This window comes from Ambystoma mexicanum, chromosome 3p, assembly GCF_040938575.1.
Source record: "Ambystoma mexicanum isolate Mex_15411 chromosome 3p, UKY_AmexF1_1, whole genome shotgun sequence".
In the NCBI taxonomy this organism is placed as follows: Eukaryota; Metazoa; Chordata; class Amphibia; order Caudata; family Ambystomatidae; genus Ambystoma; species Ambystoma mexicanum.
Window position 1 is genome coordinate 563781801 of NC_090925.1, and position 26393 is coordinate 563808193.

Consider the following 26393-nt stretch of genomic DNA (forward strand, 5'->3'; position numbering starts at 1 on the left):
GTGTAGGGTAGCCGCATGAACTTTGGGACGGTAAAGCGGAGATTGAGAGAGGCGGGCCACAAATATATGTTACTGTAATCAGCAAAATTGAAAGTCATTCATAAACACAAAACTTTGTTTTTTGAGACCCCGGAGGATGCCATGGGATGGCTTGATGCGCAAGGATGTCCCCAGGAGTCAGAAGTTCGGACGGAGAAAGAGCACGGAAGAGCTAAGTGATGCACGAAGAAGGTGCCGCAAGATGACGCGGCACGTGGGACTTGAATATAGTCGCTTGCACAGCCTTCAGTAGAGAAGGTCAGACTATTGCACTATATGTTATAAGCACTGTGGTTAATGTTGAACGGGAGCCTTACAGAGCGGTTCTCTCTACCCCACAACAGTTTTAGTTAAGTGGCCATTAGGGCGACTTCACCCTACTGAGCTCTGTGCATCGTTTGGTGCTTGCAGGGCTAGATGTGGGGGTGCCCGAGTTCCGAGAATGGAGCTGGGCAGCAGTTGGGGTGTGTGATGTTGGGGAAGGGACGGGTGGGGGGAGGGGAGGGAAGGGAAGTTGGGGATTTACCATGTACATAGTTATGGGGAGTTTGAGCTGGTACGAGAAGCTACAAGCAAAGATGGAGGGCGTGGGCAAAGGGGAGTCGCTACATGGGAGGCAGGAAGACACTCATGAGCCATGGGAGACCTTAAGATCGTAACATGGAATGTCAGGGGACTTAACAGCTACTTAAAAAGAAACAAAGTCATGATGTACTTAAAAAGACAGAAGATTGATATTGCGCTGTTGCAGGAAACACATCTGACCCAGCAAAAATTGGAACTGGTGGGGAAGAAGTGGAGAGGTACTGTAGTGGGCTCTCCGTACTCTGCCTACGCTAGGGGAGTGCTGGTCTGGGTGGCACCGCACGTTCCGCTCCAACTTACACAAGAGGTGGTGGACACGGAGGGGAGGTTGGTCATATTAAAGGCTTTGGTAGAGAATAAAGAGGTGTGCATTATAAATACATATGCCCCAAACCAAAACACTGCAACGTATTTTAGAACTCTATGTACTCATCTGGGCGCGTGTATGGGAGGAGCGGTTATCTGGGGAGTGGGATTTCAACTGTGTGCTCAACCCAAAGGCAGACAGATCTGATGGGAAGATTGATAGGCCCACCCCAGCAGCCAGGGTATTGCAGACATTATTAGATGACTTTGGGCTGGCGGATGTTTGGAGACTGAAACACCCTAATTAAACACAGTACTCGCACTACTCAGCTCCGCAGCACCTGCACACGAGGCTGGATTATTTTGTTGCCATGCCAGATGTGATGATAGAGACCACCCAAATAGAATATAGATCGAGGGTCCTGTCGGACCACTCGCCTCTGGTGCTGACCTGGCAGCACTGCCGCCCCAGTGCGCGGATACCGACGTGGCGCCTCCAGACAGAGGCGCTCCGAGACCCAGTCTTCAGGGAAGATATCAGGGATGCGATCTCACAGTACTTTGAGGTAAACACAGGCAGCGTAGATTCAGCGTGCACACTCTGGGAAGCCTTTAAGGTGGTGTTGCGGGGTGCTGCTATTGCTAAGTCAAAAGGCCTACAGGGTGGGGTCCTAACGGAACTAGAGGAAGCGGAAGAGAAACTGGAGCGCAAAAGCAACAGGGCAGGAGAGGACACGGAACTTGTACTCGAGTTGCAGCAGAGGTGCACAGAGCTTTGGGAAAGGCTCTGCAACCTTAACTACAAGAAGTATGTCGAGAGGCAACATGCAGGTGGGGATAAAACTGGCCGCTTGTTGGCGTGGTTATATAAGAGCGAAACCCCCAGGCCCCCGATTAGGACAATAACTAGAGAAGACGGGCAGGTGGTTGACACCCAGGAAGGAGTCAACGAGGCATTCTTGGACTATTATAGAACATTATATGAGGACAGAGGAGGGGACAATCGGGAGGAGATTAGAGAAACACTAAAAGACATGGAATTACCTAAGATTAGTGATGAAGAAAGGGAGGAGCTGGATGCACCGATTACCTTGGAGGAATTAGAGGAGGTGGTGAAACAGCTGCCCACCTGCAAGACCCCGGGCACGGACGGATTCCCTGGTGAGTTTTACAAAATATATAAAGTAGAAGTACTGCCCCCTATGCTAGAGATGCTCAATGAGTCTTTTGAGAAGGGTCGGCTACCGGAATCGCTCAGAGAAGCACTAATCATGCCGCTCCCAAAGCTCAAAAAGCCAGGGCATAGCTGCGGCTCGTATAGGCCGTTGTCCATGTTGAACCAGGACAGCAAGATCTTGACGGCAGTCCTGGCCAATAGGCTGCGAAGGGTTATCAGCAAACTCATACACCCGGATCAGACAGGTTATGTCCCCAACAGAAATATAACCCACAACCACAGGCGACTCCACCGGGTGATTGAAGAGGGAAACAGGAGCGATGGGGAAATGGCGGTGGTGTCCCTAGATGCAGTCAAAGCTTTTGATTCAGTGAGGTGGCCATGGTTGCTGGCGGCCCTGGAAGAATACGAGATGGGGCCGGGTTAGGTTATGTGGGCAAAATTATTGTACAGTGAACCACTGGCCAGAGTACGCACATGATCGGTGATATCTGTCATGATCTCTGCTTCCAAAAGGTCAGGGTTTTCCCAACTCCCTTGGAAGCAGATCCATAACCCAGGTTCCGCGTGCCAACCAGTCCCAATTGGGACCTTTTGGACCCAGTCCTGGCGCCAGTGGCACCAGGCTCATAAACATGCCCAGTCCCAGCGCTGGAAGCGCCGGGCTCATAATGCTTGGGTGGACTTACCTGCAGCAGACCATGCTGCTTACTTGCCTGCCAGTTGAGCCTCTGATCCTCTTCTGTTTGGAACTACTTTTCCTGTTGGGTGGGGCAGGAGCCACTCCCTAGGTTCAGAACACTGGAACTCTTCTGGAAAGCAGGAACTCTTTTCTTACCTAGGCGTGGCTGTGGAAGGAGACACCTAAGCACTACAGGAGGCTATTTAAACCACACCCGATGGATGAATCTTGCTTTGCGTTATTCTGCATCCTCTGCAGCAGAACGCTCATCGTGTCTTCTGCATCTGATCCTGGGCCTAAGGAAAAAGGCTTACCATCCTGAATCCAGTCTTCAGCAACACCTATAAAGACAAGAAAGAACAGGTTAGCATTACGGTCTTCAGTGACAGCGCTTCACTTACCTGGTCCATCGGCTGTCACCAACGCCTCACGCTGCATTCCGGCATCTGAAAGACAAAAGCTTACCAACTCTTCGCACGCTCCGGAGGCCTTCGGCGCTGCATCCCGCATCTGAAAGACAAAACAAGGTGCGTTTAAAGTCATTGGGGGACTTTAATACTCACGTGCCATTACTCCTTTCCACATCTAACCCAGTGGGTATTCCGGCACCCTGCAGCCGCTCCGAACTTGTACCTGCAAAATAAAAAGACAGTTAGAGCGCATCGTGAAGCAGGCAACAAGCGCTTACTTACGTGCTTCCAGGCGCTTCTATTCATCACACGGGCTCCATCTTGAACTCACTTCAGCCCGTCATCCGCCATCGCCGGAACCCTGCAAAACAAGAGATATCATTACTAAAGACTTTTAAAGACATTAGAATTACTCGAAACTTACCGCTCGTGCAGTAAACGACGGACAGCAGTCCTCTGAAGTCAAGAGGCCTGCTCCCCTTATCCAGTGAAGAAACTGGTTACAGCACCCTGCCCCGAGGCAGATGGAGAGCACGGCGTTCACTTACCTAAGGTGAGAGCGTTAACCTTTGGGGTTCTACAGGAGAAGAGAAAGGGAAGAAGAGAGAGACATTCAATAACCCAGTTCATTAATCCCATATTTTCTATCTGCAGACATCTTACCCTTTGAGTCAGACATACAGTGCACAGAGGTCCAGCCCAAAGAGCCAGCCGTGTGTTACACATCACCTTTGAAGATACGGTATACGCCCAGTCAAGACCGGCGCCTCTACGGGAATCAGGTGAGCGTTACAATATCTGAGAGGTGGCAAATCAGTAGAGGCACCAGACAAGGGTGCCCCTGGTCCCCGATGTTATACATTCTAGCCCTAGAGCCCCTGGCAGTGTACCTCAGACAACAATATGACATGGTCGGTATTGAAGCAGGGGGGGAGAAACACCTAATATCCTTGTATGCTGATGATTTACTACTGTATTTGAAATATCCGGAAGAAAATCTTCATTATATTCTAGAGGTCATGGAAAAGTATGCAGAACTGTCCGGCATAGCGGTGAACCTCCAAAAATCGAGCATGTTCCTATTGGGGAGCTACATAGGAGCCCCTCTGGAACGGTTGCCAGTGTTGTCCGTACCTTGGGCGGCTGATTCCTTCCGCTACCTCGGAATAGATGTATATCATACTGTGGAGGGGGAACACTTGCATAACACGGAGGTGGCTGTGAAAAAAATCCGCACAAATATGAAGTTTTGGGAGAAGCTGCCGCTGGCGATGATGGGACGGGGGGCAATGCTCAAAATGGTGGTCCTGCCTAGGCTGTTACATTTCTTCAGTAATATACCATACTTGATACCCAAAACGTTTTTTGTCAAACTGAACAGCATGTGTAGGGACTTCCTATGGCACGACACCCGCAATAGAGTGGCGCTATGGAATCTACAGAACTTCCATGATAGAGGGGGAATTAAGCTGCCGAACTTTGAGGCCTATTATGTAGCTAGTCAGTTGCAAAATGTAACCAAATGGCTCTCTGATGAAGAAACTCCTGAATCTAGGCTGTTTGGGCAGGACTGCACCCCGTTTTACCCAAAGGAGAGTATCTGGGTGCCTAGACTTGAAATGAAAGAACGCCCGGGTATGCTGTTGCTTGGGTGGAAGATGTGGCACAGAGTATGCCAACTGATGGAGAACCCGTGCCCGTGTTCCCCACAGGTGCCACTAGTCGCCTTAGCTAGGGGAGACAACCAGCTCAGGATGATAATCAGGACCTATTGGGAATCGGTTGGGCTGGTCACATTGGGAGACATATGGCAAGAAGGGATTATTAAAGATTTCGAAGAACTGGGAGAAGAGACAGGTTTGCATGGAGGCCAATATGTCACGTATCTTAGGCTAGTGCAGACTATTCGCAAAACCTGGCCAGAGATTGTACTGGCGGAAGAGCCAGACGTCCTAATGGGAACAATATATGACATATCGGAAGGAGGGCACGAGATCTCTAGACTGTATGAGATGGTGATGACCCGGGTGGGGAAGGATTTGACTCATTTGAGGCTGGACTGGGAAGCGGAGGTGGGGGCACAGATGACCGATGGAATGTGGGAACGTGCTATAGGATACCACAAGAAAGTGTCCAGAAATGCTAGATTGCAGCAGATACAGTTATACATAACGCATAGAGCCTATATGACCCCGAAGAGAATATCTAAGTTTGCAAACGCAGGAAGACAAGCATGCCCAAAATACGATGAGGAAGATGCTGATATGACACACATGTTCTGGTCTTGCCCAGTGATTGAAGCTTTTTGGGGGGAAGTGGCACGGAAACTAGCGGATAAAGGCGTCACGCTCAACATAGATACAGCCTGGGTCTGCCTGTTGGGAGGGTTTCCCAGACCACGGAATACTAAACACCTTGGGAAACTGAGGGACCTGGCATATGTGCTTGCTAAACGAAGGATTGCCATGGGCTGGAAGCAATGCCACAAGCCACGGGTAGAGGTATGGTGGCGGGACTTGCAAAAATGGGCGGAGGCTGAAACGGTGGTGTGGCAGGAGGCATGTAGGTAACCTGATGGCTTGGAGAATGTTAACAACAGGACTGTTTGGCACAGCAGTGGATTCTGCAGCTTCGGAAGGAAGCGATACCCAGCCACACGCACCGGATACAGAACGAGAAATGCAAATAAGCTCGTGGGGGGGATTTGGGGAGCAGTAATGAGCGTTAATTGATGTTCACGAGTCTATTGTAAATAATGCTGCAAGTTTGGTTTGTTTATTTGTTTTCAAAATAAAAATGGTGTGGGGGCACCCTCCCCATATACACAAAAACATTACAAGAGGCTGGCCAGTGCAGACATTTCAGCACTGACCAGCACCATGTAACATTTTAAAGTTACAAAAAAAGCATTGAAATGCTACTTTTAACATGTGAAAGTGCATTTCAATTGAAACTAGTCCATGTCTATTGTCGATGGATTGGTTTCGAAAGAAATGTATTTTAAATATAGATTGTCAAAGCTTTTTTTTTTCCTCGAAACTTTGAGGGTTTTGTGATTCCGAGACTATAAACCCTTCTAGGCACGTCAGCTCTGCTCTGCATGACGTCACCATTCATCTTGGTCATTCATTTGCTCTGCTTCTTCTTGGATTTCAATCAAATGACCATCATATTTCCTTGTATGCAGGTACGTTTTTCTCAATGGGAACCTTGCCTAAAGGATTCTCTTAGATATCAGTATTTTCACTGGTGCCGCATGATTTTCACATTCAGGCTCCCAACATATAGGCAATATGGGTGAGGCGGTTGAGGTGGGGGTACTTGGCTCCTCCTCTACAAGCTCTGTGTGAAAGGCAGTGTTTTGCTTGCTAAAGAGTAGCAGAGCTGTATGCATCCGACTATCCACGTGGAAATGGCATTCTTGGAAATACAGTCTGGTTCTCTGCCTGGCGGTACGGTAACTAACAGTTGGTCTGTTTTTCTGAGCGGTCTAGACTTGGTTACATAGTAAAGGATCGCCCTCCTTACATGTAGTGTATGGAGTTTAGTCTCAGCTGAGCTTGTTGGTTTTTGAAAGAAGGCCGGTCGCTCGATGGATTGGTTTATATGAAATTTTGAAATGAACTTGGGTGAAAACCTAGGGTGTGTTCTTAATACCAATTTGTCTTTTGTGGATAAAGAAAGGGCTTTGCACTGAATGCTTAAAGTTCACTGACTCCTTATAGAGGTGATCGCCACCAAGAAAGTCGTTTTATACGCAAGGTGTTTAAGGCTGGACTTCTGCATAGGGTCAAAGAGGGGTGCCATGAGCTTTGAAAGTACTACATTGAGGTCCCAACATGGCAGTGGGTTGGGTATAGGAGGGTGAAGTCTTTTTACTCCCTCCATGAATGCCTTAATGACAGGGACCTTCCACCATATTTTACTGTAAGAGGTGGTGTATGCAGATAAAGCAGCCAGGTGAACCTTTATAGAGTTAAATACTAACCCCGAGTATAATAAGTAGAGCATATAATGAAGAATGTGTGTTGGAGTACATTCTATCAGGTTTAAATGTTTTGTCTGGCACCAAATTACAAATCTTCTCCACTTGTCAAAATAACACTGTGGTTTTTGATTTGCGTGCCTCCTTGAGGATATCCATACACCTTGGGGGTAAATTGTGATGTCCAAACTCTATGACCTCAGGAGCCATGCTGCCAAGTTCAGTGAGTGATGTTGAGGGTGTAATGTTGTCCCCCCATGCTGGGAAAGTAAGGTGGCCAGGCATGGGAGCTTGATTCGATCACACATTGTCAGTGTGCGCAGATGTGGATACCAGGGTTGTCTCGCCCACATGGGAGCAACTAGGATTAGCGTAATCTGTTTCCCGTGAATCCTGTCACCAGCCTGTTCATTAGTGGAGTTTGGGGAAAAGCGTAGGCACATTTCCCTGACCAACTCATCGATAGGGCTTTGCCCTTGGATTCAGGTTGGGAAAACCTGGACGAAGTCTGGAAATTGCTTTCTTTTGTAACGAACAATTCTAGCGTGGGGTAACCCCACTGTGAGAAGATGTATCAAGTTGCCACTCAGGATCTGCTGGGAGAGGATCTCTGCTTAGCGAGTCCACTAGGCTGTTCAGTTCCCCTGGAACATGTTGGGAAGTCAGGAACATCCCATGTTGAGTGCTTATTTCAATATGGTCTGTGCTAGTCTGGACAAATTTGGAGAATGTGTGCCCCCTGCTTGTTGATGCAGAACATTGCAATGAGAATTTGTATCTACTGATTTGTCAGGTGCGCTTCAAAGGCTTGGATAGTTTTTGAATACTGCTAGAAGTTCCAGCAAGTGGATGCAGTTCTGTGCTGTGATGCGAGTCCACAGACCATGTGCTGCGAGATGAAGGTGGATGGGCCCCCCACCCAGAGAGTGACACGTCTGTTGTAACTACCGCTTGCACTGCCGGGTCATGGAAGGGTTTTCCCTTCAACAGATTCTCCTTTGTCCACCAGCTTAGAGCCTGTACTAGTGTTGGCGAAATGACCACTAGATCGTACCACTGACCGCTTGCCTGAGACCACTGTTTCGCCAACTACTACTGCATCGGGTGCATGCGCAAACATGCGTATGGGACCAGGCAAATGCAAGATGCCATCCTGCCGAGCAAAGGCTTATCTGGTGACTGGCTTGATACTGAGGTATTTGCAGCAGTATCTTCTGGATTCTTTCCTTTGATGGAAAGACTAGCCCTTGCTCTGTTTTTATAACGGCTCGTAAGAACTGTTTGGTACAAGGCTTGACTTTCTCGTTTATCGAGAAGCCCAATTGGAAAAGGTTGATTGCTCTTTGTGTATTTTACTTGCAAATAAAGGGGTTTCCCCCGTGATCAACCAGTCGTCCATGTAGGGGTACAATGGGATTGCCTCCCTGAGCAGGTGTGCTGCCACACCACCAGTACCTTGGTGAATACCCTTGGAGCGGATGCTATTCCAAAGGGTAGCACATTGAATTGGTAGTGCTGGTTTGCTATCTTGAAACACATTTTCTCTGCGCTGGGAACATTGAAATATGAAAATAGGCATCTTTCATATCAAAGGTTGCCATGTAGTCCCCTTGCTTAAGCAGTGGGATTACTTAATGTAGGGTTGTCATGCAGAATTTTTGTGCCTTGACAAAGGTGTTTGCAGGGAGCAGATCTAATACGGGCCGCATTGTTAGATCTTTTTTGGGCACAAGGAAGTACGTTGAATAATTATCGTTGAATAGATATCCATGTTTACCTGGTTCGCCAGGACGATTTCGATGGCGTCCTTTAAGAGCAGTGCTTCCACCTCTTCCAGAAGTATGCGCTGTTCCTCATTCGTGGTGGTTCATTGTCAAGGGGGATGGTAGAAAGGGCGTTGTAGTAGCTCTGTTAGGCAAGATTGTATGCAGTACCCTTAGGGTGCACTACAACAACCCTGACCTCCTGGCAATAGGAACCCAACCTTTGGTATAAGTCTGTACTACACAGGTTGGTAGTGTGGATGAGTAGCCAGGCTTATATCAAGGGAGGTCAATGTGAGCTGTAGGGGAGTTCCACAGAGGTTCACAGTGACAAGTATTCAAGTAGACACTTAGCCACAGGGTTTTTTGATAACACCATTATTAATTTATTTACCAGTCAGTTAAAATAAGCCTTCTTTAGAAGGGAGCACTATCAAACACCACACAAATATACTTCAAAATTATACAATCTCTTAGTTCAGAATCAGTAAATACCCATTTGGGATGGCATACAGCAGAGACCTACACCCACAGGTGACTTCAATTGCTAGGGTGCTGTTGACATTAATGTATTAATGTTGGCATTCAGAATTAGTTAAGAGCAAGCAAAAAGGAGAAGATTAGAGCAAACAAGTAACCACAAATATTTCTTAAGCAAGCAAATACTTTCAGATCCCCAATAAGAGTCATTCAATTAAAACAGGCTAAGCCAAAGTCAATAGGCAAGAGTCTATATGGGCTGAAGCACTTTGAAGGGAAGTTGAAAAGTATTTGCACAATGTTTCAGAAGTCTTTGAAGAAAAAGATAAATCAATGTAGGGCCGGAAGCTGTTAGACTTGTGAGTAGTAGAAGATGCAAGCAACTCTACAGCAAGAGGTACGTTCTCTTAGACTTTGTACAGTACCTTTAAAATGAAGAATAGATGCAGCAGATGACTTCTGTTCCTGTGCAGCTCTGAAGATCTCACTGTTCATGGGCCTTAGTCATGGGGACAAGAGGGAGGTCTGTTCGGGAGAATTCTCAAAATGTGCCAATTCCTCCCACCTTAGAGCCTTCCTGCTCTTTTGCTAGACTTTGGGACTTTGAACTTTACCATTCAATGTGTTTTCTGTGTTGGTTTTGTTTTGGTTATGGAGTCTAACCAACTCCATATGCATCATCTTTTTCAATTGCATCACACAGCACCCTCAGTGCAGTGACACAGGGAAGCCTTTCAGGCTTTCCCAAGGTTTAACTACCTTCTCTTGGATAACCTTTCCCAAAGTAAGTAAAGTGAAATTGACTTTACTATTCTTAAATTCCTAGATCACAAAAAAAACTATCTTACAATAGAGTGCTGGAGGGGTTACTTTGTATCCCCTGTGTCTACATACTCATGTAGCAGTAAAATGCTACCCTTTCCTCTCAGAATGGCTGGTGGCAGTGGTTTTACAACGAACTACCATGATTTTTCCCCGACAGGCATCTTTTACATTGTGTCACTCACAGCACCTTCAGTGAGGTGACATAGGGAAGTCTTTCAGATTTCCCCAAGGTTTAAATACTTTCTCTGGGATAAACTACTGTTTCCCAGAGCAGTAAAGTGAAATTGACTTTACTTACATTTGTAACTTTCTAGACCCAGCAAACACTATCTTACAATAGGGTGCGGGAGGGGTTACTTAGTATCCCCCTTGTCTAGCTTCTCATGTAACATTTTTATGTTACCCTTTCCTCGATGAATGGCTGGTGGCAGTTGTTTACTTTTTACTACCATTGCGTGTTGTTACTGCGGGCCGCATTCTCAGCCACAGTAAAACACCCATTGGTGCCATTTTTGTCAAAATGGCCCAGTCTTTTTACACCATTTCTTTGTGGAAAGAGCCTTGTTGAGATTTACTCTGCGCGGCAAACCAGGTTTAGTCCCTCTACTCATTTTGCCTTGGGCGGGACTCACGAGCGAAGGTGTCTGGCAGGAAGCGAGGAAGGTGCCCCCAAACTCCCTGTGCTTAGTCTCCTAGAAGACAGGAATGCACTCTTAGGTGATTGGCCGGCTGGCTGTCCGGCAAGGACAGCCACCCTGCTGGGTGACTGACAGCTAGGCTGCAATGAATGGGAGAAACCTGCATAAAAGGAGAGGCTTTTTGGCTTGGAAGGCAGTGTCGACCACTAGACGAAGGAATCCAAAGAACAACTTGAAGAAGATTCCTTCTGCAACTCCTGGACCGTTGGTTTGCCCGGTGAAGCCCTACTGCTGTGCTGAAACTCCAAATTCGTATCAACAAAGAAGCCCTTGCAAGGACGACTTCTCCCTTTAAGTTGGTGGGACCAATCAACTCCAAAGTAAGCCAGCTGGACATCCTCTTGGAGCTGGTTGAAATTCGACTGCAGCTGCAGCTGGAAACGAATAGCCAGGGAGAGGAACACCAGATTGTGCGTGTTGCTTTTAAGCTGGCTAATAGTTCAGGGAAGATCCTCCGGACTTCCAAGAAGCTGGAATGACCGAGCCTGAGCCCCCTCAACAGAGTGCAGGACCCCAGATGCAAGAAAAGCCCATCTCGACAGCCAGGAACCATTATGGTGCTATTTGCGGTAGACACAAGGAGGTGAAACACCAAAGTGCCACTTGTTTGAAGATTGCCGGTTGCTGTCTGTGACCATCCCATTACAGTGCAGGAGTCCCCAGACGTCCTCCCTCTTGTCCCCAGAACTGAGGTCCAGGAAGTCACCTGCTGCACTTTTCTTCAACCTAAAGGTGCTGTAAAGTCTGAGAGAATATAGAATGTACCTCTTGTTGTGCTGCCTTCCTTGTCCTCGTTGGAGGCTTGTCTCGGTTGCTCTTGTTGAGTTTCTTGCAGCTTCTCTACCTCACAAGCTTAATCAGCTTGTGGCCCTACTTTGAATTCTTCTATGCTACAAAGACTTTTTAAACAATGTGAAAGACTATCTACTTACCTACAAGAAGTGCTTCAGTTCACCTTAACTTTTGCTAACTTAACATTGGCTGGCGTGGCTCCCTGAATGACTCTTCTCTCCCTTGCTCAAGTGTTTTAGCTTCCTTCCAGGAAAGGGTTAACTGACTTTGCATTGGGGGGTTATTTTGAAACTACTTACCAGTTAAGGATAACTGTGTGAATACTTGTTTTATTCTAAACCCTCTTTTCTTGAACACTCCTCTCAGGGATATTCTAAATACAACAGTGATATATTAATGTCAGCAGCACCGTAACTATTGAAGTCACCTGAGGCTGTAGGAAGTGCCTGTGTGCCATCCCAAATGAGTATTTGCTGATTTAGAAAACTAAGTATTTTTGGAGTGCATTTGTGTGTTGCTTTACATTTCTCTTAAATAAATTAATAGTTGTTTAATCAAGAAACCTTGTGTGTAAGTTTATTTGAATACTTGTCACTGAATCTCTGTGTAACTCCTACAGCTCACATTGACGCCCCTTGAGACAAGCCTGGTTACTTGACCGCACTACCAACCTGTGGTTGGGTTTCTAATGCCAGGTGGTCAGGGTTGTTGTCGTGGACCCAAGGGGTACGGCATACAATCTCTCCTAACATACACTAAAACTAACAATTCTGTTACAGGGACAAGCTTACCTTCAATGGCTGGTGGCAGTGATAACTTGTTTTCATTTACTACACCTTTAACGCCTACTGTGTTCCCAGCTGCAGTAAAGGCACTCAAAGGTGCTCATTTTACCACAATGGCCCGTCTTCTTTTTTTGCCATTTTAGTGTTTGTCCTTTCTTGTTCCTTCCCCTGACATCCAGGGCAGGAAATTCCTTTGTGCAATTTTTATCTTCGGGAGTCCCCTGGACTCCCCGCCCAGGCTCCAGTCTGTCTGTGAAGGCAGGAATCGAAGGAGGAATCCAGAACTCCACAGCCCTTTGTCTTCCTCGTTGCCTGAAGGGGGATGAATCTCAGTGGTGGGCTGGCTGTCCTGATTGGACAACCAGACCGCCCCTTGCTGTGAAATGCAGGGAGAGTATGCAGAAGGTTTGCTGTAGTTCCTGTTAAATACTGCGAACCTGGAAGCTGAAGACAAGTTGACCAACGGTACTGAAGAGGATGAAGGAAAAGCGGCTGAAACGATTTCCAGCGACCCGAGAGCCTGCTGTGTAACCAGAGCCTGCTGTAGCCCTTCCTTCCAATTGACCTGGGGACTGCGACAATGACGACCCACAGCCTGTTGAGACCCACTAGACTCAAGAAGACCTGCATTTTGAGCCATCACACACCGTGTTGCGACCTTGCGTTGCTGCAATACCCTAATACCCTGGGACCTCAAGCCACTGCGCGGTGCACGGTCTTCCGAATTCCACTGAAACTTTGTGGGCATCCTGGTGTATCTCCTTAGACACAAATCGAGCCCCAAGAGTGCTGGACCTTTGTGAATGAAGAGAATGTGACTGCAATTTTCTGTCTTCTTCTGTGCTCCTTTAAAAGGCACCAAATCTGCAGAACCGCATTCAGCCGCGAGGAAACCTTGCCTAGAGCCTTCTCCATTGATCCCTGCTGCAAAGTTCCTTCTGAGTTCAGGTTTTTAGTCACCACGACAAGGGAACCACTGACCGGTTATTTGGCTGCAGATCGTGAAGTCCTCCTGCTGCAAAATATTCTTCAATGCTAAGGTACTGTGTTGACTTAGGTATGTACTTATCTTAAGTCGGTTAGGATTTCTGTGTAGCTGTGGGGTGTTTTCTGCGATGGGGATGCCTCTCATCCGGTGCACCCAGTCCCACTGCTAGAATCCTGCTAGGGTGTCTTCTGTGAAGCCCTGGAACCTCTTCTAACTCTAGAAGTAAAGTACTCACCTGTTTGCACAGTCTTCCTAATGAACTCTGACTTTTGCTACTCAAGAATCTATCTTGACACTGCCTGTTGGACACTAGATCCTAGTGAACCCCCTTCTGCCACTGAGAACACCAAGAATAAGAGAAAGACCTAAGGGATTGAGCCTTTTGCCTAGGAAAGAAAATAAGTGTTTAAAAGTTACTTACTTGTAAAGAGTTGGTTGGTTACTTAACTAAGAGTGAACAGTTACAAAAGTTCTTACTTATCTTGGCTGTGTGATGCACTATTCTCAAAAGTAAGCTTAACATCTTTCTTTCCTTAGAAACTGTTTTGCCATTCTAATAGAAAATAGATGTGAAGGTATATTACTCATCTGTGATTAGGTTGTGCCTCTTCCCAAAAGTAATGTGTTGGTTTCACCAGATTATTCCTGTTAGGATAATCGTATGAGTGTTCCCCAACTGGGTCTTGCTTCCCCTGACTTGCTGCTAGCCTGTCCAGAATAAGTCTTTATTAGGTTGTTACCTACCTAGAATAACAGTCATTCAGTAAAGTGTACCATTGGGTTTTGCTTTCCCTGTGCGGTTGTAGACAGAGTATCTTTGGTTCCAAACTGTCCCTCATAGGTCATACATAAGGTACTTGTATAGCTGGGAAAGATCTAACCTGTATTTCATTGTGAGGTTAAAACACCTGGTCGCGTTTCATTTACCTTGAGTTATCTGTGTGCCATCCAAACATAAGTAACAAGAGTTACTGCTTATCTCAAGCTGTGTTTCACTGATCTCAAAAGAACCTGGGACTGAATAGTACACCATTAGGATTTACTCACCTAGTATAATTGTTATCACAAAAGCAGTTACAGGTTTTAAATATACCTGGAATAATTGTTCTACTATTCACAAAATATATATAGTCCAGTTGAGGGCTTATGTGATTTGTTACTGAGAGTCATTGCCAACTGGTAGGGTCTACTGTCCTGGCATTACTGAAGGTAATTGTGAAAGTAACCATTGGTCTTTACTCCCCAAAAATAGGTGTGACCTATATTGAATGTGAATGCAAAGGTTTTGACTTCCCTAGAACTACTGTTAGGCATTCCAAATAAGGTTTATACTTTGGTCTGTGTACCTTCAAGTATAGTGTTGTGTTTTTATATTGCAATTAGATATAATGTGTGATAGTACTCAATTACCCTGAGATGTATCTAGGCCTACTTGTATTGAAATAAATCCTTTATTTTTACATGGTGTTTCAGTGTTTCTTTGTACCATTTGTATCACAATTTCATTTGTACTGATTCTGCAGGGCCCTCTCTCCCTTCTATGATAAGCCTGGCTGCTCTGTCTACGCTACCACCAAACCCAGGTGGCACAGCCTTATACCAAGAGTGGAGTCTTGTACTGCCTCAGTTGAATGGTTTTGATGAAGTTGGGTAGAACTTAAAAAAAAAATGTACTAACACAGCTGGACCCTTCAGACCCACGGGACTGTCTAACTAGGGGTATTACCCTCTTGTTGTTTGTGGCTTGCTCTCATTGGAGACTTGCATTAGCTGCCCTTTGCAGAGTTGCTTGCATCTTTGCTTTTCACAAGCCTCCCAGCTTGTGGCTCAACAGTGATCATTTTCCTACAAACTCTATATAACATTTGTGCCATCTTCAAGAAGTACCTCAGCTCACCTAGACTTTATGCAATTGATATTGGCTGTCCTGGCTCCCTGTAGACTCTTCTGACTGTTTATCTGTCCCTCAAAAAACCATACATAAGTTACTTGTATAGCTGGGAAAGGGTTAACCTATAATTCATGGGGGGGTTGTAAAGTACCTGTACGGAAAACTTGTTAACCATTGCTTCCTTCCCCAACCTTTTCCTTTTTCCATAACTCCAGCATTGCATGAAGTGTTAAAGTGATGTATCAATGTCCACAGTGTCCTAACTATTGAAGTCACCTCGGGGTGTAGAGTGGGAGCGTGAGTGTGCGACATCTCAAAAGGATATCTACTTAACTGAAACTGAAGGAGTGTTATTTTATTGTTGCATATTACCCTTTCTAAAGGCAGCTTATTTTAAAACTTAAATTTATTATTATTTTAATAAGAAACCTTGAGAATAAGTGTTATTTGAATACTTGTCACTGTGAATCTCTATGTTGCACCTCTATAGCTCACATATACCCCCTCTTGATATAAGCCTGGCTGCTCAGTCACTAACAACTTATGTAGTACAGGCCTAATCCAAAGGGTGTGTTCCCTATTGCCAAGAGGACAAAGATGGGGTAGTCTCCTGTGGGGTTTCTACATACAATCTTGCCTAACAAGCAGGACCTCCCCCACCCAGGATGGCAGAAAAAGGGCCAAGAAAGGACAAGCCATCAAGAGTTGGAAAAAATAAATAAGACCGGACATTTTAGTACAAAGTATTTTTGAAGTGGCTAACAAGAGGACTGAGAACACTTCCGTTTATGAACTATTTTTGTGTGAACTGGAATCCATGTCCTGAGAGAGACCCAAAGGAAAATAGGCCAGATATGGCCTAAGCTAAGAGGCTTTTACTTTGCGGATATATGTTAATGTTAACGGACATTTGTACCATCACCACCGGAGTGGTCCCCTGGTGCTCTGGCGGCTCTGAAATAGGGAGGGAGGGTGAGTTAGTGGGAGGAGGATGGAAAAAGGCAAGAGTGCAGTGATGTGCTGTTGGCGGCCTCAACCCGGTGGGTCTGTTGGCTGGGCCTGGGGTGTTTGCGGCCGGTAGTCGTCGTTTACTGTTGTGCGAGTCTATGTGTGTTTTTTGTTTTGTTGTTGCAGTGTAGTGAAGTTTGTGTGGTTTGTTGTGCTGTAGGTTTGTGGTTGTGTTTGGTTTGGAGTTTGAGAGGTGTATGCAGAGGAGGACATTGTTAGTGGAATTGGTTAGTTGCCATCTCTATCCTGAATTGAAGAGTTGGGCTTGCGTAATCTCTCACAGATGGGGTGTGTGCACCCGGCGCCTCTGGTTAGGTTGAGCCCCATTCTGAATGCGAGGTCCCTTTCATATCTCGCTGCCACCTCCACCAGTCTCCCCAACAACCCCACATGTTCCTCACTCCCACTTATATAACCAGTGCACCTGCCAGTCTCCACACCTCAGTGTGGTGGTTTGTAGAATCTCGACAGTTCCACAACGCAGTGGTACCTAGTGGCAGCTAGGGGCGGTTGATGTCGGTTAGGGTTGGCTGGGGTTGTTGATTCCATCTCCATGGGTGCCTGTGTTCCACCCTACCTGCGTCACCCGTCCAGGTGCCGTCAGTGCTTCTCAGTTGGTTCTGGGAGCTAGTCAGTGTCCTTTTCCTGTTTAGTAATTCTTTTTCCTTTTTGTTTTGGTTTTAGTCTGATATTGAAGAGCCAGGTTTTTATTAATTTTCTGAATTTTAGGTGATCTTTGGTGTTTCTTATTTCTTTCGGGATGTTGTTCCAGGTTTTTGCGGCTAAATGGTTTTAGTTCCAGGCGGATTTCTTTGCTTGACCCGAGTGTCTTGTTGGCTTGTAGATTGTTATTTTCTTTTGTAGAAATTCTGCTCCTTTTCCGCAGATTGCCCTGTGCGTTATGCACATTGTTTTGAAGGTGATGCAATGTTTTACTGGCAGCCAGTGTAGTGTTTTAAGGGCAGGGGTGATATGGTCTCTCCCTGGACAGTTTGAGTAGTCTGCCTGCTGTATTTTGGATCCGTTGTAGTTTCTTCAGGAGGTATTCTGGTATTCCGAGGCAGAGGCTGTTTGCACAGTCGATTTTTTACATGAGGAGGGCGGCGATAGTGAATGTTTTGTGCGTGAAGTAGAGGAAAGGTAGGATTCTTTTTGCCGTGTGGAGGAGGAAGAAGCATTTGACTGTTGCATTTATTTGCGGTTTTAAGGTTAGAGTGTTGTCCATCAGGACCCCCACATTTTTTACTACCTTAAACGTTGATGGTGCGATTCCCATTTCCGTTGGCCACGGGATGGCAGTTTCGTTCTCTTGGTCTTTGGATATGATCACGATTTCTGTTTTTCCTGGGTTGATTTTCAGTTTGTTGGCTTTTAGCCATTTGAAGACTTCTTTTAGACAGTTACGTTTGAATGATCAGATTGGGTGTCTTTGATTTTGTAGATGATTTGAGTATCATCTGCGTAGTTGTAGCATATAATGTGTTTCTTGAAGATCGATAACTGGGGTTTGGTAGATGTTGAAGAACACTGGTGATAGTGAGGATCCTTGTGGTACTCCACAGTCGTTAACTCGTGGGGTGGATTTGAAGGGTTTAATCCATACGGTTTCTGTTCGGTCTGCTAGGAATGAGTTAGTCCAGCGTAGTGCTGTGTCTGTTATGCCTATGTCTTCTAATCTTTTGGTTAGGGTGTCATGGCTAACTGTGTCAAAGGCTGCAGAGAGGTCGAGCAGAATAAGATCTGAGGTTGTGTTGGAGTCTGCGTTAGTTTTTAGGTCGCCCCAGATGGATAGTAGTGCTGTTTCTGTTCCTCTTGTGGGTCTGAACCCGATTTGAGCTTGGTCTAGCAGGTGGTGTTTTTCCACGTATTCTTGGGTTATTTTACATATGTAGGTTTCGAGGATTTTTGCCGGGTAAGGGATGTTTGAGATCGGTGTGTAGTTGGAGGTCATCTAGGTCGCTGCTTGATTTTTTCGTAAGTGGTTTGATGTAAGCTGATTTGAAAATCCTCGGTACGGTTCCTGTTGCTAGTAATAGATTTAGAAGGTTTCTGTAATATTCTGATGGCGTTCCTTGTGCAAGGATTGATTTGTAGATGTCTGGGGGACAGGGATCCATGGATGAACCAGCTTTCTTGCCGTGTTTTACCAGCATTGCAAATGCTTCTGCTGATATTTCAGGAAAGTTTTTGAGTTTGTGCTGAGGTTCCGAGTTAGGTTTATTTGGTTGTATGTTGCTGTTGGTTGGTCCCTGTTCAATGGTTTGTCGGATATTATTGATTTTTATTTTTTGAAGTGGTCTGCCAGGTCGTTGCAGAGTTTCTCCGAGGGAGTTGGGGTGTTGTCACAGCTTGGTGGGTTTCTCATTTCTTTAATGATGTTAAAAATGTCTTTTTGTGTGTTGGTGGTATTTGTGATTCTGTCATCATAATGCCTTCTCTTTGCCTTTTGAATTTCCTTCTTGTATGCGCGGATTTGCTTCTGGAACAGTGTTTTTTGTCGGGGATGTATTCTTTCCTCCATTCCAGTTTCATCTTTTTGTTTTCCTTTTTCATGGAGCTCAGTAGTGGGGTGAACCATTTTGCCATTGCTCTCTTTTTTGATGGCATGAATGATTTTTCTGGGGCCATCTTGTCAATTGTATCTGCAATCCATTTGTGTAGTATCTCTGCTTTCCAGACAATGTCAGCTAGAATAGTTCTGTAGTTGAGGGTTTGGTCAACTCTAGTTGTTTGAATAGGTTGCTTTCTTTGATGTCTTTCCAGTTTCTTTTTGTGGTGGTATTGAGTTTAGGAGGTTGGATGCAGACTTGAGTGGGCAGAGTAATCACGAGTGAGATGATGAGGTGGTCGCTCCATAGTATTTGTATCGGCGGTGCCGTGGTGATGAGTTTTTCCTCTGCGAAAATTCCGTCCAGGGTGTGTCCTGCCGAGTGTGTTGTCCCTTTTACTAGTTGTCACAGTTTCATGGTGGTGAGTTGTTCAATCAGTGAGTTTTGAGAGTTGGCGCGACTGTCTTCGAACCAGATGTTGAAGTCCCCCCGGGATGATCAGGTGTTCGTGGTTGATGGCTATGTTGGTGATGGCTTCTATGAAGTTGTCGACGAAGGATGCATCATAAGTTGGTGGTCTGTACACCAAGATGAATGTGATGTTGGTTTTCGGGCTCACTGTCAGGTGTATGACCATGGATTTGCAGTTGAGGATGTTGAGTGGTTTGTCTGTTCTTATTTTGAGGTGTTATTTGAATGCTATTGCGATACCTCCTCCTTTTTAGTTTTTCCTGTTTATTTGAAGGCATTTGAAGTTTGCTGAAGGCAGTTTTGGAGTGCGATTTTGTAGTTGTCGTCCAGCCATGTTTTTGTGATGAATAGGATGTCAATGCCGTTGTCATCAAGTAGGTCAAAAATCTCTGTAGAGTGTTTTGACATGGATCTTGGGTTTATTATATTGCAGTGAAGTTTGGAGGTGTAGTTTAGTTTGGCTTTTCTTGTTAGGGTCGTCTTCTGATCTTGTTGAGGTGTCTGTTTCGGGTGGTCGGCGGTTTTTGTTTTCATCGGGTTCATCTTCCAGGAGTTGTGGTTGTCGATTGGACATTCTTCTAGCTTTGGTGACATAAGATGTTATCGCTTCAGTTGTGTGTTTGTTGTTTCTGGTGTTGTTCATCATCCTTCTTCGTGATTTTGTTAGGTTGTTTAATGCTGCTGCTTCTAGCGTTGCGTTGGTTCGGTCTGTTGAGCAGTTATCAGCGAGGTATGAAGTTAGGTAGAGGGATTTGTCTCTTCTCTCAGTGTTGGTTCGATTTTTAGTCCGGTCTGTGGGGGGGGTGTTCTGTTGTTGCCGTTTTTGGTTGCAGTTCCGGAGTGTTTGTTCTTTCTTCTCTTCTTCTTTCCCCCGGGATGGGTCGTTTGCGTAGCATTATGAGATTACGAGTTGTTTAGTCTTTGTTTGCTGAAGTCCGGTTGGTTCTGTTTTGGTCTGGTTGGCTTGTGGTGTAGTACTTTGTGTGGATGCTGTCTGCTACCGGTTTTAGTCTTTGTCTGTAGGTGGTATTTCCAGCTGAAGTTGCCTATTCGTTCAGTCGCTGCCTTGGTGGGGGTAGGGATATGGTTAAGGGTTATATAGTTGGGTGTTAACGGTAGCTCTCTTGAGTCTGTCTCCCTGAATGTGGTTCACTGCGGTGAGTTAGCCATGTGGTTTTAGGAAGGACACGCACTGGTTGAGGAGTAACTTTGAGGTGCGCGGTTAGGATTTAATCCCTTGATGTAATCTGGACACAGAGGCCCTGCTAGATTTGAGAGACCTGTATAGTGGGAGAGAGGCCTATCAGTGCATTCTAGATCTCATACAATGCAGTTTGGAGCCAGGACCCCTGTTAAACGTGAGACCTGTATATAGCTATAGATTGTCCTTTGGTGATCCTACCAGATGTTTGCACTCTTAATTGCTCACAATAATCACATTCAAGATTATATTTAGTTTGCACCAATTAGCCCAACCCAAAACGAGCGCAAAGGCTAGCCTACAAAGTGATGCGCACAAACTTGAAATCTTCATTCTCAAACATCTCTTAATTTCAATATTATATTTTCCTATATTCAATAAGATATGCATGCACAAATCTGAAATATTTTGTGTTCAAGGTTGCATTCATATTAATCCTTTAGAATGTATTGAAGGACAAACTTACACACAAAGGACAAGGGAGAACAGAAGGCTGGCGTTTGTGCACAAAACACTGTTGTAACTGCCTCACTTTTCACAGAACATTCAGTGCCATTATAATTTCCACAAAAAATAATGGCTAATTTCCTAACACTGAAGCAGAAAGGTGTTTCCCAATGAAGCCGAGATTACCGTGCAGTAAATCCAAATGAAGTAGCATTACACTGCTAGTATACTTGAAGTATGGCCTGCTATGCAAAGCATTTCAGGATGGGGGAAAACCATTGAACCTAAAAAAATGCAAGATTTTTTAACACTTTGGCAACTTTCAATCAGCTCTTACAAAAGGCAGCAAAAGCGCAGTCTTTTTCAGCAAATAACAGGTATGTACCAAGTATGTCAAAATGTTTCAACATTTAAAAAGGTAGAACCAAAACGCATTACCAGCAACTGGAGAAAACTGATTTGAACTCATCTTTGGACTGCCGCGATTTCTTGGGGAAGCCATTACGTTCTGTTGGTTTGAGCTCATGCCAGGACTGCCATGTGGTGGACTACTCATGTTTACACCATAATTACTTGGATAAGAAGACTGCTGCATTTGTGGTCCAGGGGTTACGTGACCAAGGTTGCCAGGTCCACCATATCTCATGCCAGGCATCTGGCCGATTGTGTTAGGCTCTCCGGTACCATAGCTCCTGATCTGTGCTGGCATGCCTTGTCCTGATGCCATGTTCATGGTGCCAGCTGAACTGGCATTTACTGCTGTGGGGGCTCGAATCCCTTGTGTCACTGGATTAAGATTAGGCCGGTATGCATTCTGCTCTCTAGAAATGCAAACAAGCAGTTAATTAACAAAGATCATGCATTGCATCACAACAAAAGCTCAAATGAAACCAGGTTTAAGCATTTCCCCACCAATGAGTCACCATAGATAACAAAAAACAAATATTTAAAAAAGGTTCTTAAGCATACACATTAGCCTTACCTTTGCAGAAAATGAGTGGAAACAAATCCATGAGGGTCATTATTTACTGCATTCCGGAACAATTTACTTTTTGTCTGAGCAGTCACTAAAGTGCCATCTGCTAAAGAGAATCGATAAAGTGGAGTTTCGGCATGTCCATGCAAATAAGCTGCAAATAAAAACAAAGAATAATGGAAATATGCACCACAAAGATCTATGCTCATTGATATTGATATTTTATTTCTATCGCGCTCGTACACAAGTGTTTCAGAGCGCGGCAAGGGAGGGGAGGGGAGGGGAGGTGAACAGGGGAGAACAAAACAGCAAACATTTTATGTTCACTACAAATCGATCACTTTCATAGATAGCCTGAGCATGCGAGTTGCCATGCAGGAGTAAACCTACGCTTGAGATTTTTGGACTGTTAAAATGGATACCCAAAATGAACACTGGGCAGGATTTTAGGAGACCGACCTATTATGGTGAAGTTGGACACTAAGGTCTAGCCAAAACCACTCAAGGTAGGTAGCAGAGCAGTAAGACTTGGACTTAGACGGGTGGAGGGGTCAGGGGTGAGAGTGGGTTAAGCGTCCACACCAACAATAATTATAGAGACACAGGTTAGTACAAACATACACATCATTTAGTAGGCCTTTAAAATACACACCAAGCAATTGAACCTTTAGGCAAATCTTGCCACACACTGATACATATCTTAACCCTTAGGAGAAGATGCAAAGGCATTTGATTCAATAAACAGTGTAAAACAGGAAAGTACTCAGTAGCATAAAGCTCAGAACATCTTTTTTAGAGCAACCATAAAAACAGTTCCTTAGCATTTGGTTAACCCAGCCCTAAAATAATTTGGCGCCTTGTGCCCTAAAGTCACCAGTTCCAAGGTTATACTGTTCAGGTAGGTTAACTGTGCGATTGGACGATGCAAGTGATTGTGATGCAAAATTAGAAATGTTAAGGAAAGCCCAGGTAAGTAACTCAATCCCATTGCAGTAGGATAGGACTAGGAAGGTATTCCTTGACCTTCCTAAGTCAGTAAAGCGAGCGATAGGGACAGGACTTTGAGCCCAACTAACCCTACCCCACGCGGATTTCTCCAGACACCACTGTTAGGGGAGTTTCCGTAAAGTCTACCAACAAGTGAGACTACAAAACTATCCCTTGGTATAAAGGCCCCAACTCTTAGTATGAGTTTGTACTACTCAAAGGTTTGGCAGAATGACAAGAGCCACCTGGCTGAACTTATGAGGGGGTTGTGACTGTAGTTAAGTGCAATGAACTCAGTAAACATATAGGCCCAAACAAACACTTGTATTTATAGTAAAAATAGACTTTTGTTTTTATATACACAAGGCAACGTTATATTCAGGTATGCAAGTACTATTTAAACTAATCAACACAATAGAAAACATAAGCAATCCTTTTTCAGGTGAGTAAACCAATAGTAGTTGAATATACCAGTCATGAACACAGTTCAATGAAAAATCAATCCACTTATTGAAGTCACACAGACAATGTTCTGTTGTAAGGAAAAGGGGTTATTCAGCACCAGCAACAGCAATGTACTAATTTGTAATACTGTTGAATGATTCCAATACTTCAGCAGTCCATCCCTAACAAGTACTTGTTCAGGAGTCAGTTGAGGAGGGGTGTGCAGCAAGATGCAGCAGCAGAAAAGCTAAAGTTCCACAGGATACGTCAATTACTTTCAGGTGGAATGCTTTGGTGAAAAAAATAATTAACAGGGACCTTGGAAAGTACTCCCTATAGACGCACACACATTAGGCTTGGGTATTGGGAGAATTTTGATTTCTGTGCCAATTCCCTTCAACCTTAGAGACTCCCCCCGCCGCCCGGCTCTTTTGCAGGACTCAGGACTTTGTAAATGTTACTCCTGAGTGAGTGGGACTTTTCCCCCACTCCCTCATTTGTATTTCTGACTAGGCATCTGCTTTTTGCATGGTGACAGCACCTTTTGTGCATTGCCACTGAAAAGTCCTTTGGCCTTCTCTTAATGTTTAAATACATTCTCTTGGGTGAACTACTGTTCCCAAGAGTAGTAAAATGATTTATGTCTTACTTACCTTTTCTTTTGAGGGTCCAGCAAACCCCACACGATGTGGAGTGCGGGGTGGAGGGGGGTTTGGGGGGTTCTACCTAGTAACTCCTTATCCTACTTCTCATGTAACATTTTGTTACACTAACCTGAATGGCTGGTGGCAATGGTTTCTTTTTTTTTTTACTACCTTTGTACCCAGTACAGCACGAAAGGATGAGCATTTTTCAAAATGGCCCCCCCCACCCGTCTTCTTTGTTCGCCATTGCTTGACAGTTAGCACCTTCTCGGCTTTTACTCTGTTTGAGCCAGGTTTGAGTCCTTTGTGCATTTTGCCTTTGGTGGGCTTCAGCCCTGAAACCCACACAGGCTCCAGTGTGTCTAGAAAGGCAGGAATTGAGTGAGGGTCCCGAAACTTCCCTGTCCTTTGTCTCTAGGTGTGCATGGGTGAAACCAGTTCCGATTGGCTGGATGGCTGTCCACAAGGAGAGCCACCCTGCTGGGTGATTGACAGCCCTAGGGCTGTGAACGAATGGGAACTTGCTTAAAAAAGGAGATGTTTTTGGGACTAGAGGCAGAGTCGACCACTGGAGGACGGCATCCTACAAAGAAGACATGGAGACACCAGAGGCACACTCCTGGACCATAAAGTGCACAGTGAAGCCCTGCAGCTGTGCTGACCTCGTCAGTCGATACGAAACGGAACCTGCAAGGACGACTTCCTCCCTTGGGCTGATGGGACCAACTAGCCTCGAGATGAGCTTCATTTTGGCGCAACCTCCAACTTCTGTGGCTTTCCAAAGCTGCAGAATCCCAATGAACAGGGACCTGTGACCATCAAGTGCATTGTGCTCCGAAATGCAAATCGAGGCCAAAACTTTGCGGGCAGCCAGAGAACCTCACAGAAGCGGGAAATCTTCATTTAGAGTCCTCACCAGAGTCCAGGACCGAGGGATGAAGTAACTTCCAACCGGAGCTGTCCGTTCTTCGATGGCGCTGAGAAAAAGGCACCAAAAAGGCAGCTGAATCCAGGAGAATCCATTGCTGCAGAGTTCCCCTCTCTCGAGTGCTGCCCCAGTAGCCCCGCAGACATCCTCCCTTTCGTAACCACGACCAAGGACCAGGAACAAGGGTCTGCTAACAGGAAGGCATCCACCTGGAACCAATTCTTAAATTCTCAAAGCAGTAAACTGAAATTGACAACTTACATTTGTAACTTTCTAGACCCAGCACACACTATCTTACAGCAGTTACCAAGTATCCTCCTTTGTCTAACTTCTCATGTAACAATAGGTTACCCTTTCCTCACTGAACGGCTGGTGGCAGTGGTTTCGTTTTTACTACCGTGGTGTGCATTTACCACAGGCTGCATTTGCAGCTGCAGAAAAGCACCCAAGGGTGCAATTTTGGTCAAAATGGCTTTGGTCTTCTGTTCTTGCCACTTCTTTGTGGAAAGGTCCTTCTTGAGATTTACTCTGCGTGCCAAACCAGGTATGGTCTCTTTGTTCATTTCGCCTTTGCCGGGATTCAGGAGTGAAACCCGCCTCTGGCTCCAGAGTGTCTGGGGTAGGCAGGAAGTGAGGGAGGTGCCTGAAACTCACTGTGCTTTTTCTCCTAGGAGACACAAATGCACTCTGTGGTGATTGGCTGGCTTACTGTCCGGCAAGAACAGCCACCCTGCTGGGTGAGTGACAGCTAGGCTGGAATGAATGGAAAAGAACTGAATAAAAGGAGAGTCTTTGGCTTGGAAGGCGGAGTCGATCACTGGATGAATGAACCGAAGAACTTCTTGAAGAGGAAGCCTGCTGCAACTCCTGGACCATTGGTTTACCTGGTGAAGCCCTGCTGCAGTGCCAAAACGCCAAGTTTGCATAGACAGAGAAGCCCCTGCAAGGACGACTTCTCCCTTTGAGTTGGTGGGACCAATCAACTCCAAAGTAAGCCACCTGGACATTCATCTCAGAGCTGGTTGAATTTCCACAGAGTTGCTGCAGGATACCGTATAGCCAGGGAGAGGAACACCAGATTGTGTGTGTTGCCCTCAAGCTGGCCTAGAGCTTTTGGAAGATTCACCGGACTCCCAAGAAGCAGGACTGCAAGCCCGAGCCCCCTCAACAGAGTGCGGGACCCCAAAAGCAAGGAAAGTCCACCTCAACAGCCAGGAACCGCAGCGTTGCTATATGCGGTAGACGCGAGGAGCTGAAACACGAAACAGCCACTGAAAGTGAAGTTTGCCGGTTGCTAGTTTTGACCGTCCCAGTGCATTACAGGACCACCCT

At 45.6% G+C, this 26393-nt stretch overlaps 1 protein-coding gene across 6 annotated transcripts in view; it reads right to left on the reverse strand.

Moving 5' to 3' along the window:
* NCOA3 (nuclear receptor coactivator 3) overlaps positions 1–26393 on the reverse strand; it is a 1125593-nt gene that overhangs the window by 406117 nt on the left and 693083 nt on the right. For all 6 annotated transcript variants that reach the window (XM_069651291.1, XM_069651290.1, XM_069651288.1 and 3 more), the window contains 2 exons: positions 22065–22212; positions 21521–21903 (listed from right to left, as the gene is read on the reverse strand). In XM_069651291.1, the coding sequence (XP_069507392.1) occupies positions 21521–21903; positions 22065–22212 (531 nt within the window). The remainder of the gene's footprint in view (positions 1–21520; positions 21904–22064; positions 22213–26393) is intronic.